The 25,439-nt window shown below is 46.6% G+C and overlaps 4 protein-coding genes across 4 annotated transcripts; 1 reads left to right on the plus strand and 3 right to left on the minus strand.

Moving 5' to 3' along the window:
• Positions 1-846: 846 nt before the first annotated feature.
• On the minus strand, positions 847-3,922 carry GGS22DRAFT_191985 (cysteine proteinase; the record flags this gene model as incomplete). The annotated part of the gene is made up of 5 exons (XM_047965195.1): positions 847-1,911; positions 1,961-2,123; positions 2,180-2,286; positions 2,340-3,218; positions 3,275-3,922. The coding sequence occupies 5 exons, from the start codon at positions 3,920-3,922 to the stop codon at positions 847-849; spliced, it is 2,862 nt and encodes a 953-aa protein (XP_047815627.1).
• A 1,059-nt stretch (positions 3,923-4,981) lies between these two features.
• GGS22DRAFT_196338 (SAE2-domain-containing protein) lies at positions 4,982-7,687 on the minus strand. Its single transcript, XM_047965810.1, has 2 exons — positions 7,510-7,687; positions 4,982-7,450 (listed from the first exon to the last, which is right to left on the minus strand). The coding sequence occupies exons 1-2, from the start codon at positions 7,598-7,600 to the stop codon at positions 5,157-5,159; spliced, it is 2,385 nt and encodes a 794-aa protein (XP_047815628.1). The 5' UTR covers positions 7,601-7,687; the 3' UTR covers positions 4,982-5,156.
• A 5,156-nt stretch (positions 7,688-12,843) lies between these two features.
• GGS22DRAFT_171902 (DDHD domain-containing protein) lies at positions 12,844-17,281 on the minus strand. The gene is made up of 5 exons (XM_047962682.1): positions 16,453-17,281; positions 15,196-16,391; positions 14,909-15,138; positions 13,632-14,850; positions 12,844-13,531 (listed from the first exon to the last, which is right to left on the minus strand). Exons 1-5 carry the CDS (start codon positions 16,744-16,746, stop codon positions 13,381-13,383), a joined length of 3,090 nt encoding a protein of 1,029 aa, XP_047815629.1. The 5' UTR covers positions 16,747-17,281; the 3' UTR covers positions 12,844-13,380.
• A 444-nt stretch (positions 17,282-17,725) lies between these two features.
• GGS22DRAFT_56498 (beta and beta-prime subunits of DNA dependent RNA-polymerase) lies at positions 17,726-22,667 on the plus strand. The gene is made up of 2 exons (XM_047967432.1): positions 17,726-18,173; positions 18,235-22,667. Exons 1-2 carry the CDS (start codon positions 17,961-17,963, stop codon positions 22,468-22,470), a joined length of 4,449 nt encoding a protein of 1,482 aa, XP_047815630.1. The 5' UTR covers positions 17,726-17,960; the 3' UTR covers positions 22,471-22,667.
• The last annotated feature ends 2,772 nt before the right edge of the window (positions 22,668-25,439 follow it).

A 25,439-nucleotide genomic window follows, 5' to 3' on the forward strand; every position in this document is an offset into this window, starting at 1 on the left:
TCCCATATAGATAGAACGCACGCACTTACGATTTTCCGGCTCGAACTGAAACTCCACAAACGTTTATCTCTGCGCCCGAGACATACATAATGTATTACATTTTAATTTATTCCCATTGCTTATGGACTTATGTACGTTGGTTGGTACATGACTGGTAACACGAGAAGTATCTGTTGGTACCTCCTTTGAAGCATCTCTACCGAAAGGGAAAGCGGTGGTAACACGGAATAAGCAAGATGGTAGGATGAAGAATAACCTATGGCAACTATCTAGCCTTGCCACAAATCACACACCATAACCAAAAGCAAAATTCTGACGAAGCGTCTATTAGGATTCATAAATCGCTTTTATTCTACAACTCTGCAATAGAGGGGTATGGTAAAATCTCCATATGATCGGTCGTCGCCTAAATACCTAAGTAGGGAGAGACCAAAAAAGGTATGAACGGGATGGAGAGATTTTCGAGGTGCGACAATGTGGTGGTGAACCTCAAGAAAAAGAAAGATACCATACCTAAGCTCCACCCCCCGAGAAAGGGGGGCTCGTCCTCCGTATGTAGATGCTTCGGCTAGGAATTGGTGGTTGATACAGTCGGCCCACAGCAAGACGCTGACGACTTGCGAATAGACCGCCACCGTTACGCCCCTCCGTTTTCCTCCTATCCCGGAATACCCTCGCCATGCGCAGATACTTTTGATACACCTTCATGACCGTGTCATTACCAACGACACCTTGCCACCGGTAGGTATACCAATCCCCCCATTTTCAACGTAAAATTCCCATTACACCCTACACCGGCGGTTGCTAGCCAGTATGGCAAATATCGCATCGAGGCGGTCGAGCTTTCTAGACTCTCTGGTAGAATAAAAGGTAAGCAACCTTGTTGTCCTTGATGTTTTCTTTTGCTTGCTTTCCTTTTGTTTGCGTAGTAGTGTTCGGGGCTCCGTTCACGACAGAACTCCATTTCTTGGCTCCGTTAGTCGGAGCGCTGACCTTATTCCATCCCTCGTCGTCACCGGCCTCATTGTCACCGATTCCTTCGAACCTGTTCCCAGAACCACCGACGGCAGTATCCTTCTTGTCCGGTCGAGTCGATGTTTTGACGCGATCGTCTTCGGCGCCTCCCTCAGCTACATCTTCGCTTCTGACGCGTCGGATCACTGTATCATCTAGGCGAATCCATTCACGGCTATCCTGACGCCTGAGATCCACAGTGTAGTGCCCACCACTTGCGTTCTTACCATGATGGTAGACCACAGCGATGAGCCTGTACTTGGGGAAGCCCTGGCCTTCTGCGAGAAAGCTGTTCCTCTTCTGTCGAGAAAAGATCTCTTTCGGAAGTTCGAGCTCAAGTGGGTATCCAATCTTCTTCCAGATCTTGACAGTTCCAGTACCCTCAGTATCGAATTGGAAACGCTTCAGGTGAAGAATAAGAACAGGTGGCAGGGATTCGATGAAAACCTGTTTGACGGCCACCGCATCTTTTCCCCTTGAAGATCCAAAATCGCCATGCAAAGTTTCTGGTGTAGTAAGACCCTTCAGCGCATCAACAATATTATGGACCTGAGGAGAACCAATGTCTAATTGAAGTGGCTGGAAAGGCTCGAGCGTCACGGAGTCTTGTAGACCCGACACCCTTAGTTCCGATCTTAGCTGTCCGCCAAAAACCTTGCTGATAGGAGATAATGCAATGGGGTGTCCGGAAGATCGAGTAATAGCGGCGCGCTGACGTCGCCCCACTTCCAACCAATCATTGGTATCCGGAGTGCTCGTTGGTGATGTTGCCGAAGGAGAGCCAGCCGTAGAATTTCCGGCCGAGTTAGGAAGGTGGCGCATTACTTGGGCGCATTCATCGTGCAGCGCCTCTAGTAGAAAACCGAGAAACTCTTCGGCATCTTGCTGATGTCCACGCTATATAACCTTATTAGATAAATTCAATAATAGGTATAGAAATACTTACCCTCATGCTGGAAAATCTAGGAAGCTTCCTTATAGCATCGTAGACAAACTCAGGTGTAAAAGGCTCGCCGTATTGTTCGAGCTCCTCGTTCTTCAACCTCCGGCGAAGCTGCTCAACCGATACCGCAGAATCAATAACCTTGTACTCCCGCATGAACATAATCCTATTCAACATGTCAGGACTAAAATAAATAATACGAATAGTCGCAAAAGCACTCACATGGCATCAATTAAGGGTGTCTCGCTTTTGAAACTATGCGCCGCCTTCTTACCAACCTGGTCCAGAAAGTCATAAAATGGAATACAGAAAATTAAAACTTGCAAAACCTATCGACGTGGTTAGCTCACACTTTTCCATTAGTTAAGAAATCACAACTTACGGAATTCATATAGCACATGTTCCCGGTGTTGATCAAACCCCTGGGCTCTAGAAAAGCGATTTTCCTGTCGCCGCTAACGCTGTAAGCCCGCAGAGCCTCGGCCAAAGAGCTTGCGTTTGACTTCGCAAAACTGCCCACGCTTACGCTTCCGTTACTCTGAACTGTGCCGTCAGGAACAGCGCCAGTCGTTGTAGCACCAGTGACTGCAGATCCTGTACCAGGGGCGCCAGTTGAAGAAGGATTGGGCGCCGAGCGGGCGAATAATCCAGTCCAAAGCTTTGGAGCTGCTTTCACCGGGGCGGGGGTTGATTCAGGCTTGACTTCGACCTGGGAATCTTCAGGCGAGCTCTCCGTCGCAGGTGCTTCAGCTGTCGCTTCCGGCAAAGACTGTTTCTCTTCTGACGTTTTGGTTTCGGCACTAGACGAAGTTGCTTCTTTGGAACTTGCCTTCGGCATTACGGGGACGACGGGAACAGCTGGTACAGCCGTCCGAGAAGCGGGCTTTGTGGTTTTCGTAGGAGTGATGGATGTAGCGGTAGGAGACTGAACTGCATAAACCGACTGAGGAGTAGAGGGTGAAGTTGAATGTGCGATTTCCGACGGCACATCTTGCGTAGATGGGGTTTCTGATTGTGTAGAAAGATCGGTGCTGGTACTGTTTATGCCGGTAGCAGCAGCGGACTTGAGTGTAGGAGTTGCGGGCAATGAAGTATCACCTCCTGAGACCCCCTCATGAGATACAATCCCAGACTCCAGGCCCTTCCCTTGATTCGAGGGCAGCTCGACCGATTCAGCATTAGGAATTTGTATTCGCCTTCTTCTCTTGGATCGCGTGGACTTCGTCGGGAAGGGTATGTCAGGTCGCGACAACCATGGTAGCTAGAACTAATGTTAGCTAGAGTAAACCAAATGTATAATAACGACTCAAGACATACAGGAGGCCTAAATGGCAATTGGGACCGTAGTTCCACATCGGGGGTAGTAGACGCGACTTCCTGGGTTTGTGGCGTAGGGGGTGTCAAGGGAGCTGGAAGAGCTTGCGACGAGTGCGTAGATGAAGGTGTTTCGGGTACAGAGACGGGCGGCGGCGGCGGCGGTGGCGGCGCTGCTGCTACATAAGGAGGAGGGGTCGAGAGTGCTGGAGAAGGTTGCTGATGCTGATGCTGCTGTTGCGGTTGTTGTGGGGGCGGTCGAGGGTAGGGTTGATGTTGGGATTGCATATTAGACGACACGATGGGAGCGTATTGTTGATGTATCGCGGGAGGAGATCGTTGTGAGTACGAGTTGTACTGCATGTATGGTGTGTTGGCTATAACACCGTTCTGATAGTGGTGTGGAGCTTGATAATAGCTCTGAGCATAAGGGGCGATATAGCCGTTATGATAAATTGGGTTGACATGCTGTTGGTGGTGGTAGTATTGGTGCTGCATCTGATGATGAGGTTGATACTGAGGAGGAGGCGGTCGTCGTTGGCGACCACCGGTAGGTCCTGTACCCGGTCCCATGTCAACTTGTCCTCTTACTACACCTCCGCCGCCGACGCCTCCTCCAGGCTGCCCAGCCGGCAGATGATTACCATTCATCTTGCCGGCTTGGGGTTGATGAAGCAGTGGCTATCCACCGCTTCTGCGACCTTCGTCGCCAATACTTAAATCGCAATTATTTGCTGGTACGTAGGTGCGGGACCTATAGTCTCGAGTCGCGGTTTGCTTGATAGTTGCGCGTTGGAATATCTGTTGTGCGTCACGCCTTATTACCAGCTCCGATCCACTTCCGCAACTAAGAGAGGCAACGGAAACGAGTGGCGCTACCTCATAGAGGCCTGGAAGAGAATAATGATCAAAAGTTGGAAGGGAACGTGATGAATAAAATGTAGGAGTTGAAGGTGGATGTGAAGCCAGTTAGAGCGGCAATATCCGAAAGGCTCGCGTGTTGTGTATTTGAAGTTGGTCGGGATGAGATCAATTCGGGAGCTAATAATTTGTTTTCTCACTTTTTCCAAAGTTTTCGGACCCTCTGAGATTACCTCGAGCCAATCCGAATCCGCGCCTGATCAGGGTCTTTACTTAGCCACAAACACCAGCCACGATTTCAATAATCTGAAAGATACCTAGATACATACCTCGGAGTATTAATACTGACATGAATCATTCATGTGTCTTAAAGATGTTCAAACCTGTGCTACCGAATTTCGAACTCCTGCGTTTGTATTAATAAATGTTCTGTAAAAAAAAGCATTAGGCGCCCATGTATGGTATCGAAGGATTCCTTTCAGGTACAAGAAAACCATCAGACCTTGTATAAGGATGTGTCTACCTAGTAGTAGTTGCTTAGGCACCCGGTAAGGTTTCCATCCGATCTCGTAGTATGTATGATTAGAGCTCGGCAAAGTTTTTGGAAGCATATAGAATGACCCCTTTTTTTTTCTTTAGGTTGGGACTACTTAGACGTGCCAAGGAAAGAGCTCATATTAACTTTCAAGTGAGATACCTAGCAGGCACGTATGGTGCTGGACAATATTCAAGACAACGGAAGAATCGAGTCACATTCACTATAGTCTTATGTTTGTTAAACACATTCAATACAAAAATCGAAAGACATCAATTGTCTGTTGCTTGTTGCTCTTCAACGCACGCCAACAACTTCTTCTAAGCTACATATGTACTGTACCAAGGTAGGTAGTTATATATAGGTATCAATAAGGGAGGAAGCTCTTCGACGAAAACCATGCCTTTCAACCCAACGCCAACAAACATCAATGCAATATAGGTAGGGTTGCCCCTAGTCCATTTCCGGATTCTATCAGCGCGTTGGAACTTATTCGTCTCTAAACAACCATCTTCCGCCAGGCCGCATTGCCTCCCGATATCTTTCGTCGATAGTTTGCCGTGCTACCTTAGCAGCTTCTTCTTTATCCCGTTGTTCCTCTTGGGTACTCGGGAAATCTGTTCGCCAGAAACCCACTGGCGATGCCGCGCGGTGGAATCTATGGCGATGTTTCCCATGTTCGTTAGCAAGCTCTTGCGTTTTGGCCTCAAGCCATAACTCTTCCTTCTCAGGTTTAGTCATCGTTGATAACTTCCATGCATCATCGCCTAGGTATTTCTCTAGCGACGTTTGGAAATCCGGTGCACTAGTTTGGCCACGTTGCGCACGCGCTTGTAGTCGAAATGTCTGGCCACAACAGCCTTCTTGGACACATCCGGCTAGGTTGGCTCGTTCATTTTTGTTCCGAACAACATCAGTGAAAGCGAAGTTATATCCCTCATTGGCATTGGGGTTGATTTTGAAGTCACCAATGCCTAGTTGGGACTTTGGACGTTTTCTCAAAGGCGTTGCATCACTAGCCACTCCATCCGTTGATCTCCTTTCAGAGTGCCGGTTCGAACTTTGCTTCGTAATGGCACTTGTTGAAACCCGTCTACTACTTGTTGTTTCCGGGGTAACGAGCGGCCCGGTTGTCTTCGTCGTTCTTTTCTCAAAGGGTGTCAATCCATTCTTCCCAAAGGGCAGTTCACGCCTCGGCGGGATTTGAGACTCCAGAATAGATGATATATTCGCTTGGTTTGGTAGCGCACTTTTAGTTGGTGTGATAGTTTCATGTCTTGGTGTGGGATTGTCGAGAAGGCCTCGAAGTCGACCAGTTTTCGGTATCTTTGTGCTAATCCTTGGTGCCCCATAATCGTCACCGTCCTCCAAAAGACTCGAAATCCCGTTACATAGAGCTGATGATGGCTCATTCCGCTCCGCAAGAATGTTTACTTTTAGTCCTTGCCGAGACATGGTGCTGCGACCCAAGAATTTCAACGCGGGGGAAGGGTCGTTCTGTAAACCCGATGAATTCTGAGCTGCAGTGTTTTGGACATGGGCAGTCTTAGGATTCTCATCCAATTGTGGAAGTGTAGAACAACTGCCCCGTGTTGGCGTATCTTGTACCAGACCATGACCCCCATCCAAGCGAGTATTGTTAGTATGTGACCGGGCATTGTTCAACCCAGACATATCTTCAAACTCGGAATTGGTTCTATTGCGCTTTCTGGGTGTATCCACTCTGCCCCCTTCAGCATCGAAGTCGATGCTCTCATGTGGCACAAATCGGCGATGCTCATTAACAATTTGTGGACCAGAGCTATCTTCTTCTGCCTTCACTTTAACAACAGCCCGACGTTCCCCCGTCTGGTCATCGTCGTGCTTCCTCTTGCGCAAACAACGCTCCGAAACTATAACCGGGGCATCCGATGATGGCTCGTGCTTTATAAGTACACCATCCATTGTTACACCCTTATCATAAGGGAGAGGTGGTAAGGAGGTTTCCTCTCCAACTTGTGTGCAGATATGGCCCTTTGAGCGAGGGGTGGCATCTCTCACCGGGTCAGATCGCAACCTATTCGCTATCTTCGCTAGCTCCGGGGAGGCAGAGACGGTGCTTCGAAGAGACTCGTGACTACTGTTCTCGTCGGTAGGTGGCCATAGTAATGGAGACTCCCTCGGTATCGATCCAGGCCTTATCAACTCAGAAGTAGTCGTTGGCTGCCTACGTTCGGGTGGAATGGAACCATTGGACGAAAAGCTAGCATGAAACGGAACAGACGTCTGAGCTGTAGCATCGTTTAATTGAGCCTCTAGCTTCTTGATCGTACGGCTACGCTTCTGGCACAATTCATTTAACTGATTTGCATGACCCATCCATTGATTGTATGCTTTCGTCATGTCGCGAAGCCGCCGATTTAATTTTGCATGAGCATCCTCAAGCTCTGAGTACTTCCCACGCAATTTTGTATAACTTCCTTCCAGCTTCAGATGTTCTTCTCTAAGCTCGGAAAACTCCAATTCATCCAGTTTATTTTTTCCGGATTCGACGGATCGCCTCGGATTTGATACTTGGTTTACGGACTTAGGAGCGAGAGGGATCCGGAGATTATTAGAGCCATCGCGATGCTTAGGTTGATTTAAAAATGACGTCTCCGTGAAACCGCCATCTTTGAGAGCCCGGATTTGTCGCTGTAGAGATTGATTTTCCTCTCTTAATTGATTTGCGTCTGAGACCTGACTTCTCAATTGCTCGAGCTCTGTGGAAAGTCTTGTATTCTCCGATATACGCGATACGAGTCCTAATTGAGAGAATAAGTATTTGTGGTACAGGAACGAGTATAAATCAATCTACACGCACCCGCATCAAGGACCTCGTTAATTTGATCACAGGCTCCAGCAAGGGCGTCAAATAAGGCGGGCCTACCCACTTCCTTAAACCAATTCTCCATTGGAATCGGTTAGTAAGAACTCGGCAGCCCGTATACCCTATATAGCCCAATTTATATGTGTAAATGCATTGTTTGACTGGAATTGGTTGTTGCGAAATCATGAAGAAATGATGAACAATGACGCGAACAACGCGAGTTGAAGAAGACGCGCCGAGAAGGTGCACCTACCCCACTGTCGCTAGGTTATTGGTCCGTGCCCTATTAAGCTCCCTGTACCCCACTACATGATCTAGCTCCACTAAAAAATAGGCAGATGAATTCCTGAGGTTACATTTTAGAGTTCCGTTATGAGCACACAGGCATTAAAAGACAATCCCAGCTGTCTGGAACCTTTCTGTATGGAATATTCAAAAGGCGTCCATATGTAAGATTTAGGAGATAGAAAAGGGGATGGTTTTCTTAATTATCGCTTAGTCCCTTCACGACTTATTCATATGCTATGAATTTATAAGTGCTTTATTGCAGCTCGCAAATGATTGATATGGACACAAGCAGATAGTTTAGGGAAGTAGGTGCCGAAGCGGTTATGTAAAATATCGAAATAGGGCTGCATATTTCTTCCCCATCCTGCAAGATGCACGCACAATACATCTACCTAGTCCACCTTTTAGCTCCATATCTATTGTCAGAGTAAAAATAGAGTTCAACGTGTCATCACGAAGAACCTGACAGAGAATCGATAATAGAATTGGTAGGTAGTTTATAAGACCCGTGGGTTCGGATCGACTTCTTCCTATACGGAATTCGGAGATATGGGCTCCGGACGGTAGAATCTCAATTTCATCGCTTTATTGCATTGTTAATGAATTTGCACTGGCTGAATAATAAAATATCATGACAAATAAGAAACTACTATGAGAAGCTTTATGGAGGTTACAACATAAATGGATCTAACCGGCTTTCAACATGAGGGTATGTAGTTATAGCAATTTGGAACGGAGAATAGAAACCTGGGTTACCTGCTCGAAGATATCTAATCGATTTACAAATCACACAGAACAGATTATCAATCTTGATCAGGGGTAATCGCCTATCTTGCCCTATCTAACGGTATCATGAGAGTTTAATAGATTAAGGGTGCATTCGGTAGTGAGTAATATGTTTAAATCTACGTAACTTCTTGCAGCAACGAGATATTTATGGCTCTTGACGTTCTTATGTTATACCACTTACATGTACTTACTCGCCCCCTTCATAATACCTAGTTACATGTAGTACTATTTAATGTTTCGCCTAGTAATTACAGACGCCGAATAAAATAGAAGGCGTGGTTTACTGGATCGACGTTTCGTTGTTTGAAGTACATACAAGGGAGCACCTACTCGCGATAAATTAAGAGTGGCTTGATTAGAAACCGGGTATTGGCGTCGAATCTTTCAACCTTTCCACCTTTCTAGGAAGCAACAAAGACTACGCACCGTCTCGAAAGTGATCACTCGGACTACATAAATAGGTATGTAATTATTCGGATGAAACATTAAAAATCGGCATGGAACATCAAGTACGTATGCCAAATGACTTATTGGTTTGATGTCCAAAAAGAAAATCAAGTTTTAGACTCTTATCTGCCATGATTTCATGTCTGGACCTTTCACTTTCATGCTAGCAAGTAAATTTCAACTTTTTTTCCTTTTCTATATGTCGAGTTGACTGCCATTTTAGGGCCAAGTCTATTATCGTTGGTCTAATCAGTGGCCATCTGCTGCAACCACATACCCACCCAAGATACTTTGATACGCTAATATGGAACATCTTTCTCGATCAAGACTAGGGTTTACCGTAACTTAGATTGGTAGAACTGAATTCTCGAAATTGGAAATATCTAACAGAGTAATAACATTCCATATGGGTAAATAACGGTAGTAGGTACGGGCGGTAAGGCGATGCACGTGCTATCTGGACGCTAAAATGGCAGAAAATGGCAGAAAACTGGAATTGGCAGAATGACTAACCGCTCGTTCCAGCAATGGAAAATTGGCGATTCCCACAAAAATATTTTTAAAGGTCAATCAACAACAATTAACTGCTGTTACGTGCGCAAAGTAAATTCAACGGCGATTAGAGCGATACATCCATATCTAGTAGAATTTTCTCCGCAGTTGTTGCCCACGATATCTTTCTTCCAACACCCAACTTATTCTCCTTCAAGGCTATTTTCATTCTTAATCTACATATTCATTCTTATTCGTCACTCGTCCCAAGAATTAAGGTATGTCAAGTTCGCTATTTACCTAGTAATATTCATTTCAACCTTCAACGTTTGTTGCCCTCGCAAGCAGTATTAAGGCAGGTACGATAAGTATTTTAAGGTATTTACGTGTGCCCGTACCTGCCAACTTTATCTTGTTTCTTCTATCATACTTTCCTCCTACTCGTACATGGAGGATATCACACTTTCCTTCAAATCTGTAGTGTCAAGCATTTGGTTCCTGCCTAGGCACATATCCCTACGGTACTTGTCCGTACCTGCCTTTCCGTCAACTTTGAACCCCACCATCCAAATGCTAGCCAACTGCCAACCTACCACATGCACTCATTTGTATCCTAGGTACTAAAGGTACCTACTACCTACATCTAGTATTTAAAATCTACCAAATATTTTACATCAAAATCTTTTCCAACACATACCACCTACTTTCATACCATATCGACCTTCTCGTCAATCCAGCCCACCAACTTCCAAGTTATCGATCTACTAGGTAGTCAGTACTACATCACCAGTGAATGCTCATCTGACGCATCGCTGTATCCTTCTGCGAACTTCGTAACTAACATATTGTTTTTTACCAAGGTCTTTCTACAATTCAACACCCACAAATTCAGTAGCTGACTAGAGTATCAGTCGCCAACATTGTGACACGTTGTCTACATTCTTTGTAAATACAACAGTTCACATTGGACAGATCAGGCCCCGTTACCTGTGGTAAGTTCAAGATCGAATGTTGAATTCATGTCATTCGCTATTCATCACGAACCCCTCCACCAAGCCTTTTTTTGCCCTCCCCCCACTACACGGTGGACATATCGTCGCCTATTCACCCCACTCCTCACGGCGCCAATAGGTATCTAACCTGCACTACCTACCTTGCCTTAACATTCATTCCTTGCCCCCCTACTACTTGGGTGGTTGAACGGTACCTGAAAAATCCTGAGAACTTCCAATGAAATAACAACCTCGAATCTTGAAGTCAGGACTTTAAATCCACTTGGAGCAAAGCGCATTCATTTCAACCCACCACCGCATAGCATGCTGTTCACGTGTCTTCTGGGGCTAACATTATTCAAACAGACTCAAATAAGATATCTCTGATAATCTAGAGATTTTACGATCTACCAACATTATCATGGATTACCAGGGTCCTCCCCGCGCCTGCTACACTTGTAAGTAGTCGCATATTGTATTTCATATTTCAAGGGCGTCATTTTTATGTGGTTTCGATTTCGTCTTATGTTTCCGACATTTGCGAACTTGATTTTCTTCTGTGGTGGCAATTTATTAAGCAATCATCAGCGCGCTGTCTGATTTGTTACGCATTTACGTTGGCATGTTTATGAACTCTCTATTTGGTCGCATTCGAATGTAAGCATCAAAATGCTTCTGCCACAGTATGGTTGATGATGCAATTATTTACTTTACTTTACTTTTCATGGATGAAAAATGATCTGACATTTCCATACAGGCGGCCAGACCGGACATCAGGTATGTGGCGGGAAAAGGAGATCATCTGATTTTGGGGTAACATGATTGGATTAATACTAATTTTCAAATATTTAGCTCCGTGACTGCCCTAACCGTGGCCCCCCCAAATGGTAAGTGACGCTGTCTTCTAACTAATGGAATACTTATTGATATCGTATATAGCTACAACTGTGGTGGTGAAGGGCATATCAGTAAGCCTCATTAGTACTTGAGTTTGGGCTAAAAACGTTTCTAATGGATTATTTATCTAGGCCGCGAGTGCCCCGATGGTCCCAAGGATACCAAATCCTGCTACCGGTGCGGCCAGACTGGTCACATTAGCCGCGACTGCCCCCAGAGCAGTGGTCCTCTTGGCGGCCAGAGCGGTGGCGGCGGTGGTTCCCAGGAATGCTACAAGGTACGTCGTAATGTTTCCAATTTCCTAGTCATATAACTAACATTTCCTGAATTTAGTGTGGCAAGATTGGTCACATCGCGCGTAACTGCCCTGATGCCTACGGCGCTAACAGCTACGGAGGCTTCGGCGGAAACTCCAGCTACGGTGGTCAAGGCGGCCAGGGTGGCGGCAAGACGTGCTACTCTTGCGGTGGTTACGGCCACATGTCTCGTGAGTTAGGCTAATAGCTGAAAACTGTTCTCCTCTAATCTAGCTTTAGGCGAGTGCGTCAATGGTAGCAAGTGCTATAACTGTGGCGAGAATGGTCACTTCTCTCGCGATTGCCCCAAGGCGGCTTCTTCTGGAGGCGAGAAGATCTGTTACAAGTGCCAGCAGCCTGGACACGTCCAGTCTCAGTGCCCCAACTAAGCGGATCTACGACTCGGCACCTCGACTCCTTTCTAATGCGACAATTCGATATCTTTATCTCACAGCATCGATTACCCTAAACAGTTTATGAAGGTGGATGGCGACCGAGGCCTTTGGAAAAGGTTGCCAGAGCAGTGGATGATTGGGATGGTGGACCATCTTCTCAAAATATTCGGCAAAACACCCTTTGCATATTCTCTTCTTTATGGTTGACCCTACACGTGGGTAGGTCACTATGGCAGGTCGCGATTTGGTAAAAGTCGAGTCATCTCACTTGGACGGCATGATACGACTGATAAAAAAGGGAAGGGTTAGAATCTCGCCTGGATTCGGAAAAGTCATCACGGAACATGGAGTCATGGATTTGCTTTGCTGGGATATTGTGCTGATTCTTTGAGGGCATTGATCACATCACGCATGGTTTGCAAGGGACTAGTTGCGGCAGTAAGGTCACAAATGAAATTTCCTTCTATGCAGTTGTTGTTGTTCCTTCAGTTAGGAACCGAAAACGAATGAATGGCTTCTTCTTTATCTGTTAGTTCGATGATCCGTGGTTGTGATGCTGTTGTTCTCGAGTTGCGTTGTGACGGTAGTTGAAAGTCGATGCCGTCTTGTAGTACTGTTGAAGTCGACCGTAGCGTAAATTTGTTTTGGTATAAGATGACTAACATTTTAGGCATATCTTTCACTTCTCACAGCCTGAGAAGAAACACATACATACATAATTCTCTTAGACAACGAATGTCATAATTTATTTACTTTAATCAAGAGCAAAAAAATGCCCTTATTCTACCTATCAATCATGTGCTATGCGGGGGGTTCTTGGTATCTCTAATCTATGTCAATGTATCTATTCGCGATATATGTCCACGCCATCCTTTCCTTTCCAGACCGGGCCAAAACTCCGTTTTTTTCCTAAAAGAGAGAAAGAAGTCGCGTAGGTATTAAAAATCGAGGTATTGGTGTTAGTTAGTGTTAGAACTGGGGATCGAAGATAGTTAGGGAGGTAGGTAGCTAAGGTTGGGTTAGTACCCGAGAGACCCGATGCATTGAACGCTTCGATCGCGATCGACGTCGTGCGAGAAATGATTTTTAGGTTCGGCACGCCTGCGACACGACAGATAGGCTGTGCGTCCGACGGGAAGCGGCTTCGAATATAGATTGCGGGTCGGGCAGGCGGGTAGCCATGCTGAACTTTCCCGTCTCGTGCGGGAGCCCGGCTGATCGCCACTACTTGGGCAGGCGTGTAACGTAGCGCAGCCGCGGGACGTGGGTTTAAATACGAACTGTGGCTTGGGCGTCCGCCTTGCGCTTCTCGTCTCTCTTCGCTAGCATCTGCGAGATCATGAAGTGGCTGACGTCCTCGTCCTGCCAGTAGGCCATGTGTGAGGCGATGGTGTTGATGGGGTTGAAGTCAAGCGCGCTCCTGGATTAGGTAATTCGTTAGTTATTATGATTGAGTTTTGGTTTTGCTTGACCTTGTTTAAGAATGAATGTGAAGACAAGAAGAAATGAAGTTGACTTACTCTTGGATACTGTAATCCACCCTACCGTTCCGATTCAGCGCCATGACCTTCGCCTCTTCTCTCTTTAGCTTCTGCGCCTTTAGTTCCTCTGCGGCCCACGCCTCGCCAAGCTCCTTACCCTCCTCTGCATGACTGGCGCTGTTCTTATGGTCCTCGACGCGCTTCTTTTGGAAGCGCGAGTATAGCGTCTCTAGGTCGTCGTCGATTAGGGTTCCAGAGTTGCCGTCTGAACCACTCGAGGAGTTCTGGCGCGCTAATGCCTTCTTCCTTGCGTCCGTCTTTTCCGATTGCGCATTGATGTCAATCACGCCGCCTCCTACTATATTTGTGCCGGCACCTGGGGGCAAGGGTTGCGAAGGGTTGTTATTAGCGTTGAAGTTCGCGACGTCTTGGTTGGTGAGTCCGAGACTACGGTTGAGGATGTTGCTGGCAATGCCGGCGCTGAAGCTGGACCACAGCCCGCTGACGCTCTGGCCAACTTTGACGCCGAAACCGGAGAGTCCTTGCGGTGCTACAGCGCCAAAGATTCCTTTCTTGGTGTAGGGAAGGACTTGGGGTTTGAGGGATGACATTGCCGGTAAGATAAGCGGTTCCAGACGGTAGGAGATCGGATCGGATGGATGGAAGATATTGAATAGCTGTCCTACTTTGGGCGACGATACCGAAAATGGTAGGCCGGTGATGGCTGAAAGATGCTGGTCCGTGCCAACAGTTGAAGAAAGAAATGGATCGTCTACATATTCTGTATTAAGGGGACTCTCGGACGGGAGCGCATTGGGATTACTTCGTGCTCCAATGGTGCGCCCTTTAAGCATCTGGAAGAGACCGATCGGCGAACCTAGACAGAAGAGATTCTCAACGTCAAAGTCGAAGGCAAGATCTCGAGGGTCTCGGGGTGGTTCAAGCCGCTCTTGAGAAGTGAAGAAACGCAACGGACTACGCAGCGCTACCTCTGTAGGCTTTGGTCTTTCCTTCTGCCTGCATAAGATGTCGAACATAATTGCAGAGCCTAGGGAATGGGCAATTATGTGAACTTTACCCTTGAATTCGGGATTGCGCTCCATAAACAGCTTATAAATTCTATTAGATTCCTTTGAAACGATCTCTGCAATCTGTTCTCGGTAGGCGCTTTGGTAAAGTAGGACATCTAGTGCAAGATCTGAAATGAGGGAGCGAGCGAATGCCACGCCTTCGATAGTGATATCCTCAAGGGAAGGGTCTGGCAGGTTGTTAGTTGGCGGCTCATAGAATGAGGGGATCTGGACGGCGGTACTTACACTCGTCCTCGTCGGCCGTGACGTCACCCAAATCGGTTTCGCCTTTCTTTTTTCGTTTAGGGAAATCCAGTAGATGTCTCCAACAGACTGGAAGAACCTGGATTTTGCAATTTCCTGGGTCATTTTCGCCATCTTTATTAAGAGTCTTCAGGTCAGCCGAGTGAGTGTATACTGCTTTGATGGTTTTCCGTAGGAGGTTAACATCGTGTACGAAATTGACACTTTCCATTCTAAAGTTTTGGTTAATATTTAATGATCCTCGCTTGAGTGAGGACACGATAACTTACCGAAGTCCCAACAACTGCCCAATGCCATGGGTAACTAGGACAAGGTGCTCAATCTCACGCCCTTGAGTCTCTCCATCCTGGTCATTATAATCGTCTTGGATTTCTAGCTCCTCACGTTTCCTGATTTGCTCTTCTTGCTTCTCTGGGTCTTCCGATGTCTCGACAAACGATGCAAATTGCCGTTTTAAACGATTTCCCCGTCGTTGGGCTTCTGTCGTGGTCTCGTCATCTTCTTCGTCTCGGTCTGGCACGTTATCGGATCGTATGCTAGGAGGAGCAGACCTGCGCTTAAGGGCCTTCTCCTGCTTTTCGTCTTCTTTTTCGGGAGGTAATGTAGCTGTGGTGGGGGTAGGTGGTCTCTTCCCATCTTTTACATCTTTGCCGTCCTTCGACTTCCCAGGTTCTGAGTATCCGCGTACGAGCTTTACGCCGTTCATATATCCACCGCCAGCAAATCTTTGATACACAGTTGACGTAACCCAAGAAAAGACGCTCTCCGAGGATAGCCACGCCGTATTCGAATCTTGGTAAGTGGCTATACTGTTCATATATGTTCCGAAGAGTCGATACGTCTGTGGCTGATGCGGCGTTGCAGGTTGGGCTGGTTGAGGTTTAAGCGAATTGTCGGTCTGTGACTTGGCGGTCGCTTTGAGATTTTCTGAGGATGCCTTCGGTGTTACGTCATGCATCCCAGAATTACTACGAAGCCTGGGCGATGGATATGTCCAAGGTTTGATTTTCAAATATCCCTCCTCAAGTTGAGCCGCCAGATTCTCTTCGCAAGGCCGTAACGTGGACCCTTCTTGATAGAACCAACTGCCACGCCGAATTTCATATATCGGACCTAGCCAATATACCGGCGCCAATTCACGCTCTTCAATATCGACATCGAATAAGAAGTCTTCATTGACCGGGACTCGTATACTGCTCCGTGGATTATCGTCATCTTTATCAGCAGCTGTATTGGCCTTTTCCTCAGACGACACTGCCCTCCGCCGTCGCGATCTAGAGCGTATTGACCCGTTCCCTAAACTCCTATCCCGTTCGTCTTCGGCTTCCTCTAGGAGCTTCTGGTATGCGTTCTCGATCGATCTCGAATCATTCTTGGAAAAGGCAACGAATTTTTTAGGCGGGGTTTGTTTGGCTGTGTCGTCCTCTTTTTTGGTTTTTAGGAAATTGGGCTTGCGTTTAGGAACCTAGAATTATACAGTCAGAATATCATACTTCTACCAAAGAAGACTTTCGGCATCTACGCACATCAACCGCATGAAACCACATAACATTCAGCGGTGGACATTCTAGGGGGTATCTCTTAAAACTCTGGCCGTAAAAGGTATTCGTGCTATGGTCATCGGCTTTCTTAGCAGCGGTAGGAACGGTAGAAGCTATTGGCTTGGGTTTCGAGGCGGTCTCTTTCGGAGCGGGCGTAGAGCTACGACTAATATTCCACGGATTAATGGAATCGACGGCGGTTGCTAAATATGACTTCTCCACCTTCTTCGTCTCTTTCTTCTCGCTGGTTGCGGCAGGATCGCCGTTCCCTGGAGGCATCTTAATCAACTGGCCAAGGGCCCATCCGATAAAGCTTCTCTGAGAAAGTTTCGAGAATCGATTCGTGAGAGCTGGCCGAGATAACGCACGGGTACCTCTGCAGCTTCGCGAGACACAAATAAGCGAATTCGCCAATTTGGCAGGTTATGAAGATGTGTAGGTAGGTAGCTAAGACTTGGGGACTCGAGCTTAAGAAAGGATAAGACAAGGTCCAAATATCCTACTGTATTATTATGATCGATGGTCTGCGCCACTTGGCTATCGTCGGATAGACAAATGCAGGCTTGATCGAGTGGTTGACAACTCAGCAAGAGAATGGATAATTGGAAACTATTATAAATGTGAATAGGAATAGGGATGAGTACTAAGTATGAATATAGATAATAAATGCAATGCAAAATATACAAAGCTTACTACATATCAAAACTTTGTTTATGATATTAAAGGAGAGTAGAAGTGCACGATGTTTGCATTGTTCAGAATAATACACGAAGCAAAGGAACTGACACGGAAGTAATGGATGGAAGGTTGTAGGCTGTAGCCTGTAGGCTATCACATGGTAACAATTAAAGCTGCTAGCTGACCTTCAATTGCTGTCCTTGTCAGCCTTAAATTGCTACTACGTACCCTATGACGACCGCCACCTAGACCGCCTAGCATAAACGCTAATTAATATCCATCATAACCTAGAAGCCTGCACAGGCTGCACAAAAAGATCCATGGCATCCAGGTATCTTGTATTGTACTAATACTACTGTACCCCAATACTGTGGATTCATTGCCCCTCCCTAAAGTTTCCCGAGAACCTGCCCGAGATCCCCTACTTTTACCACCTAGCCACAATTTTTAGAGACAGCCCACCCTTATCAGCTTATCGCTACTAGCGATCTGGATAAGATTCGAGGTTGTCTAATAGAATGGTGGGGCACGAGTTTATGACTCTAACTCTATCTCAGGTAGCTCAAGTTTTCAACAGACTAAAAATTTACAAACATCGCGAAAGCTTCTCCCAACCAATCTCATTGTTCAATTCTACTATCAACCAACACTTGTGTTGATATTTATCGTAGGTGATGAAGTGTCTATCACTCTTATTACTGGGTTCGCGCAACGAATTACGCACCTCCAGTTGACCTCTACACCTATCCTTGCGACTTTGCGACTTAGGATTTACGATTGCGCATTTTCCAGAGTGAAGATAGAAATCAAAGAAGATGGCCACCACCACCATCACGACAAGTGCGGCCATGCCGGCTAAGCACCAGGTCGTAGACAAGCTACCGAAGAAGTTTAAGCAGATAAAATTCGGCATTCAATCAAATCAAGACATCGTGAACCAAGCTGTTTTGGAGGTTTCCGATAGAACTATGTACGATGTTGGCAGGGGTAGAGAGCCAATTCAGAATGGTCCACTTGACAAGCGTTTAGTAAGTAATTGTGAATTACCATAATCCTATGATACAAATTCATTAACATTGCCGTTTCTAGGGTACATCCAGCAAGACTGGCATCTGTTCAACATGTGGCCTACGACTACAGGACTGTACCGGCCACTTTGGTCATGTCCGACTACCGCTACCTGCCTTTCACATCGGCTATATCAAGTTTACTATAACCATCTTGCAGAACATATGCAAAGACTGCTCGCGAATCCTGTTGACTGAAGCGGAACAACGAATGTATCTTAAAGAGCTACGGCGACCTTTCATCGACAATATGCGCAGGGTTGCCATCTGCAAGAAGATCAACGAGCAATGCCGGAAGACAAAGAATTGTCACTACTGTGGAGCAGTCAACGGTCAAATCAGGAAGGTTGGAGCTCTCAAGCTTGTTCACGATAAGTTTGTTGCCTTCAACAAGTCAACTTCGCAGAAGAAACAGCCTCCAGCTAGTAAGATTGAATTCGACAACTCCTTTTTGGAAGCTAAGAAGCACGTCCACGATCTCGAGAAGCATATGAGGAAAGCCTTTGAGGATCTGAATCCTCTGAGGGTTCTGAATCTATTCAAACAAATCAATCCTACGGATTGCGAGTTACTTGGCCTTGATCCCTCCGAAGGACGACCGGAGATGTTCCTATGGCAGTACCTCCCAGCCCCTCCTGTTTGTATTCGACCCTCTGTTGCTCAAGAGGGTGCAAGCAACGAAGACGATCTAACAGCCCGACTTAGCGACATAGTCTGGGCTTGCGGCCTCATTCGCTCCGCATTAGAAAAGGGCACACAGCTCCAAACCATCATGGAACAGTGGGAATACCTGCAATTGCAGATTGCTCTCTACGTGAACAGCGATGTTCCCGGTCTTCAGAATAGCGGTGCGAGAACATCGAGGGGTGTCTGCCAGCGCCTAAAAGGCAAGCAGGGGCGATTCCGTGGTAACTTGTCCGGAAAGCGTGTCGATTTCTCTGGCCGAACCGTTATCTCTCCGGATCCGAATCTGGCTATTAACCAGGTAGCTGTACCGGAGCTTGTTGCGAAGAATCTCACGTACCCTGAAAGAGTCCACCGCAAAAATATCGACAAGCTAAAGCAATGTGTCTTGAACGGCCCATATGTGCACCCCGGAGCTCAGGCGGTCCTGAAGCAAGATGGCGAGCAGTCATTCAAAATCTCTCTTAGATTTGCTGACAAAGAATCTGCCGCTAGAGATCTACGGGAAGGGGATATTGTTGAGCGTCATCTCGAGGATAATGACATCGTCCTTTTCAATCGTCAGCCATCGCTCCACAAGCTTAGTATCATGAGTCATTTCGCAAAAATCCGGCCGTGGAGAACATTTCGTTTAAACGAGTGTGTTTGCGGACCTTACAATGCTGATTTTGACGGAGACGAGATGAATCTCCACGTGCCTCAGACGGAAGAGGCTCGTGCCGAGGCCATGACTCTCATGGGGGTCAAGAACAATCTGGCAACGCCAAAGAACGGAGAACCGATTATCGCGGCAACGCAAGATTTCATTACAGCGGCCTATCTTCTAAGCAGCAAAGACAATTTCTTTGATCGGAAAACCTTCACCTATATTGTTATGCAAATGATGGACGGTGATACTCATGTTGACCTGCCACCCCCTGCTATTCTCGCTCCTAAACGGCTTTGGACGGGGAAACAGATCTTCAGTCTGCTTATGAGACCAAATAAAGCATCGCAGGTTAAAGTCAATCTCGATGCTAAGTGCAAGGAATATGTGGAACCGTCACCACCGCCCCCAGGTCAAAAGCCAAGAGCACCAGACATGTGTCCGAACGACGGATGGCTCGTCGTGCGAAACTCAGAAGTTATGTGTGGTAGGATGGACAAGTCTACAGTTGGCGCGGGAAAGAAGGATTCCATATTCTATGTGATTCTAAGAGACTTCGGTCCCGACGAAGCTGTGACGGCGATGAACCGGCTAGCCAAACTGTGCGCGAGAGTATTGACAAATCGTGGCTTTTCGATAGGCATTGGTGATGTCTTCCCTACAGCCTCTCTCACTGAAAAGAAGCAGGACCTCGTGGCAGACGCATATAAAAAGTCGGACACTCTAATCGAACAATTTAACTCGAACAAGCTGGAAAAAGCTGCTGGCTGTAGTATGGAAGAGACGTTGGAAAACAAAATTTCCGGCACCCTCAGCAAAGTTCGACAGGAAGCCGGAGACTACTGTATTCAGACGCTTAGTAAGAACAACGCGCCTTGGGTCATGGCCTCATCTGGTTCCAAGGGATCGACTATCAACGTCGCTCAGATGGTCGCTATTGTCGGACAGCAAATTATCGGAGGACAACGTGTCGCCGATGGTTTCCAAGATCGAACTCTCCCACATTTCCACAAAAATGCTCGTCAAGCTCCTGCAAAGGGCTTCGTACGTAACAGTTTCTATACTGGCCTCCTCCCAACTGAATTTCTATTCCACGCCATCTCTGGAAGAGAAGGTCTAGTTGATACAGCTGTCAAGACTGCCGAAACTGGATACATGTCGCGCCGTTTAATGAAATCGCTCGAGGATCTTTCGACCCAATATGACGATACTGTTAGAACATCTGGCGGAGGTGTAGTGCAGTTCCAATTCGGCGCTGATAAGCTAGACCCCGTGGACATGGAAGGCAAAGCCGTGCCTGTTAATTTCGAGAGAACATGGTCCCACGCTGAAAATCTCACTTGGGATAACTCGGATAGAGCATTGCTACCGTTTGAGATTATGGAGCTTTGCGAATCTATTCTCAAAAAGGAGCGCGACCACTACCAAAGACGAGGACTATTGCATGGAGAACCTCTAGATTACCGGGATAAAAGTGACTACGCTATCGACGAACACGAAGGTGGCCGAAAGTTCCTTGATACTGTCCATGAACACATGGAAGGATTAGCTAAAAAATTGGCCGCTTTTCGAGCTGCTGCAGGCCTTGATGAGCTCTTTGAGAAACCCACAGAATCTCTAGCTGCAATCCAGAAGAAAGAAAAGGAGTTATTCCCAAGGCTTGCCTCTGAGAGAGTTGTAAAGGTCTCTGAACGCACAGCCAGAAAGTTCATTGGTTTATGCTTAGAGAAATACTCTAAGGCCCGTGTTGAACCGGGACACGCTGTCGGAGCCGTCGGTGCACAGTCCATCGGCGAGCCAGGAACGCAAATGACCCTGAAAACTTTCCATTTTGCTGGTGTTGCCGGAATGAGTATTACCCAAGGTGTACCGCGTATCAAGGAAATCATTAACGCCTCTAAAACAATCAGCACTCCAGTCATATCGTGTCCTCTAGAAAACGAGGAAGACATGGATGCTGCACGCATTGTAAGGGCTAGAATTGAGAAGACTTATATCGAGGATGTTCTTCGATATATGGATGATGAATTCAAGGCGGATAGAGCGTTCATTACCCTACATATCAACACCGAAACTCTTGAAGGAATGCATCTTAATATCAGCCTCGATGACATCGCCGACATCATCGCGAAACAGAAAAAGTTGAAGATACAAAGAACTAATATTTCTGTCTTTGAACAAGATGCAACTATTGAAGTTACCATACCACCCCCAGATTCGGATCCTTCGGCAGCAAAACGAGCACCAAGAAGCAAGGCAGCAATTGCAGAAGCCATGGCAGACATAATGGTGAAAATGGGCCAGGTCAAACGTGCGTTGCCACTAATCACAATATCCGGGTACCCAGACGCTACTCGTGCAATTATTCAAACGTCCAACGATAAGAAAGTTAAGGACAGGAAATACTACACTGTCCTAGTTGAAGGTTACGGCTTGCAGCAATGTATGAACACTGAGGGTGTTGTTGGTAAGAAGGTTCGCACGAACAGCGTCTTGGAGTGCCGCGATATCCTCGGCATCGAAGCGGCGCGAACCACCATCGCCAAGGAAATCTCCGACGTCATGAACGATATGGGTATCGACCCCCGACACATGGAACTGCTCGCCGATGTCATGACCTACAAAGGCGAAATCCTGGGTATCACCCGATTCGGTCTATCTAAGATGCGCGACAGCGTGCTACAACTCGCGTCTTTCGAAAAGACGGCAGACCACCTCTTCGACGCTGCAGCTGGCATGAAGGCTGATCGCATCGAGGGCGTCAGCGAGAAGATCATCATGGGTCAGACTATGTCGCTCGGCACCGGCGCCTTCCAGATGGTCCGCTACCTTGGCCACCAGGACAGGCATTTCAGACAGCTGCCTACTGTCTTCGAGAACGCATGGGCGGAGGAGCATGAGTGGTCTTATAAGGGGAAACGCAAGTGAGAGATGTTTATTTGAGCTACGCATGGGATTGGAGTTTAAAATAGGCGTATGCTATGGAATGGCAAAATGGTCGGCATGTTGGGCTTTGGCTTTTTGCGGTTTGTTTGATTTGGGTGTGGTTTAGTGTTTTATAGGGGATGCGAGGTCTGTAGGTAGTTTATACGATGGGATTCTATGATTTAGGTCCTTATTGAGAATTGACTGTTTTCTAAAGGGTGCCTAGTGATGAAGTAGATGTTGTTCTTAAATAATAAGTTGTAACGATATGTAGCCCAGGTGTATGATGCTAAAGTAGGTATCCAATCCACGATACACAGGTTACCCATCTCCCCAATCGCCGTAATTATTACATCCTTTATTCCTTGAGGCCAGGCCCTCTCATAGCATTGATCATGGGTCAGTACGAAGCTATCACAACAATTGCCAATCCTGATTCTAGGTAGTACGGTATTTCACAGCCTCTCTAAGACAAGCTTTATGGCCTTGATATTTATCCCGGTAGATGAGATCGGTGGTCATAGGTTTATGGCGCGATTTAGCATCGATGACTGGTCAGTTCCTTGATTTGGACTACGTGCGACGTATGAGCTGGAAGACTTCACCTCTGGAACACTAACGACCTACCTACCTATCTAATAGAGTTTTGGGGTTTGTTTTCAGTGAGTAGGTCAAGAAAGACTGCTAGGTGCCTAGGTGCCTAGTGTGTTACATGAAGTTCAGTTCTCTAACCCGTGCATACACACCCACCTAGGTGGGTATTTAAGGAGGGTAATTGAAATAGGGGACGGTTGAGATCATGTCTTGTTAACTAAAAGAGCCACAAGCTAATGGATACCTACATAGGCACCTAGTAGGTAAGTACTTAGGCAACAGTTTTAGTGTAGTAGAATGCTTGATGCCTAGGTGTAACGGCGCTCTTGAGTATGGGTTCATCGTATATCTCCTTTAGATACAGGTAGGTACTAGGTACTCAGTTAGGACACCTCCTAGTCTTGGATAGACCCTATCACGTAGACTTATGGATAATCTAGATGAGTCCTAGTTAGGAATGTAGGTAGCTATTTAGGAGTTACCTAAGATACCTACCTACCTAGTAGTCATCCTGAATTTACCAAGATCGTCGCAAACGGGCCAATTATAGGAGGTAGCTGGGCTACTGGACGAGGCTATTTAGAATACTGGATCAAGTACCTGTTCGAGCCAACCCCGCCTAAGTTAGGATGTCAAAGTTGTCAGGGGCGTGTGTAGGTAAGAAAGTGTAGATGGCTGAGATCAATATGCCGGGCCGAATCGAATGTTGGAGACCACAGGTACTAAATCGTCTGATTAGACCTGCTTTACTCCATGTCGTGGTACTCCCTATGCATCTGATGATGGTTGAGGCTCGATGTAAGACTCGATGAGAAGGTTATAGGGGCTAGCTGTCATAGAGGATGAGTTATCTCTCCGGCTTTATTATCCATGCGTGCAGGAATACTGTAGTGTTGGTGGTCAGACGGGATTTGCGATTCGTAGAGAATTTTCCTAAAGATCTTGTTTATAGTTCATATCTTGCCATCATAGATCGGATCTGTTGTAAGCATACCTAGCAGCAACTCGCGAGGGTGTCGTCAATGGGAGTCGATGCATCGCAGGATAGTCCTTTCGTTCATGCATATTCAGGTCCGCCACCTCCAAACAATCCATACGTAGGTAGGTACTGAGGTATATCCAATGGGACCCTAAGATAACGGCAGTTTTCTTCGAGTAGTCTTTTTCGTGCGGCTTTCGGCAAGGTACTATTTCGACCGGCGTGGACCCAACCGACCAATCGACCAATCAACTCATCATCATATCCTCGTCTCTTTTCTCTTTCTTCCTGAATAAGCCATATTTTTCTTCTCGATAGATAGCGTAGTCGTAGTAGTTGATATATCATAGAAGTTGGTTGTCTGTTTCCTCCTAGCGACCATCCTACTCTCCGGATACGGTAACCCCCTTTTTCAGTCTTCTTCTTTTTACTCCTTTCAGCACCTTATTGTAACCCATCGTCCTTCGTTAGCCGCGATATCGTCATTTTAGGCTTCCGTTACAGCTTCCGCGGATATTCTTGCATTTCGCTTCTAGCGGAGTCCGGAGCGCTAGTGGTGTGAGGCTCCCACCTATTCCGCATGTATATTCAGGGGTATCATCGAAATTTCCATATCACGCTTGGATGTGTTTTCGTATGGCTTGAATGATCACGATAACGAGCATAAAGGAAGACTCAATAGATAGGACGTGGTTGTCCAGATATATACGAGAGATGTTTACTCAACGAGGGGGGATTAGGTACTTATTTCCGTTATATGATAGCTCGTAAACTAGTTGGACAGAAACGGGCGGCTATGTCGCTTTCCGCAGCCTACGTGAATTCTTCTACACTGCAGACCGCAAGAAACATGGAGCACATATTGTCATGGCAAGTGTTTCGGTACCGACAGGCAGATGCCCAAAGAGCCTACAGAGCCTTGAACAGGGCATGATTGTCCCCCTGTTGCGTACTCCCGCTTGCGTTCACCGGCAGATCTGTTGCAGAAAACTTGCATGTCGAGATCTCATACGTCAACGGCGTATATACTTTCCTAGAGGGATATTACATTAAGTCTATAAATCATTCCCGGGCCGGGAGTGCTGCGAGTTCCGGTGGAACGATTTCGTCCAAACAGAATCATTCCCTATGAAAATTTGAACATAAGGGATAATATTATAGACATATGACTGGCTTGTAGGTATTTACGCGTATGTCTGATAGACAGTGGAATGTGTGATCGTGTACAACATATGCTGATGTTTCAAGCAGCTATTACATATACGCGGACTCGCGGGCCGTGAATGGTTGGCGATAATGACCAATTGTCAATAACTAGACTTCGTATCAAGTTTAAAGACGAGGTGTTTTATCCTTATTGATATCTTAATTAACTTATTTCTTACCCTTGGGGAAGATG

This window comes from Annulohypoxylon maeteangense (genome assembly GCF_022496945.1).
Source record: "Annulohypoxylon maeteangense strain CBS 123835 unplaced genomic scaffold GGS22scaffold_18, whole genome shotgun sequence".
Classification (NCBI taxonomy): Eukaryota; Fungi; Ascomycota; class Sordariomycetes; order Xylariales; family Hypoxylaceae; genus Annulohypoxylon; species Annulohypoxylon maeteangense.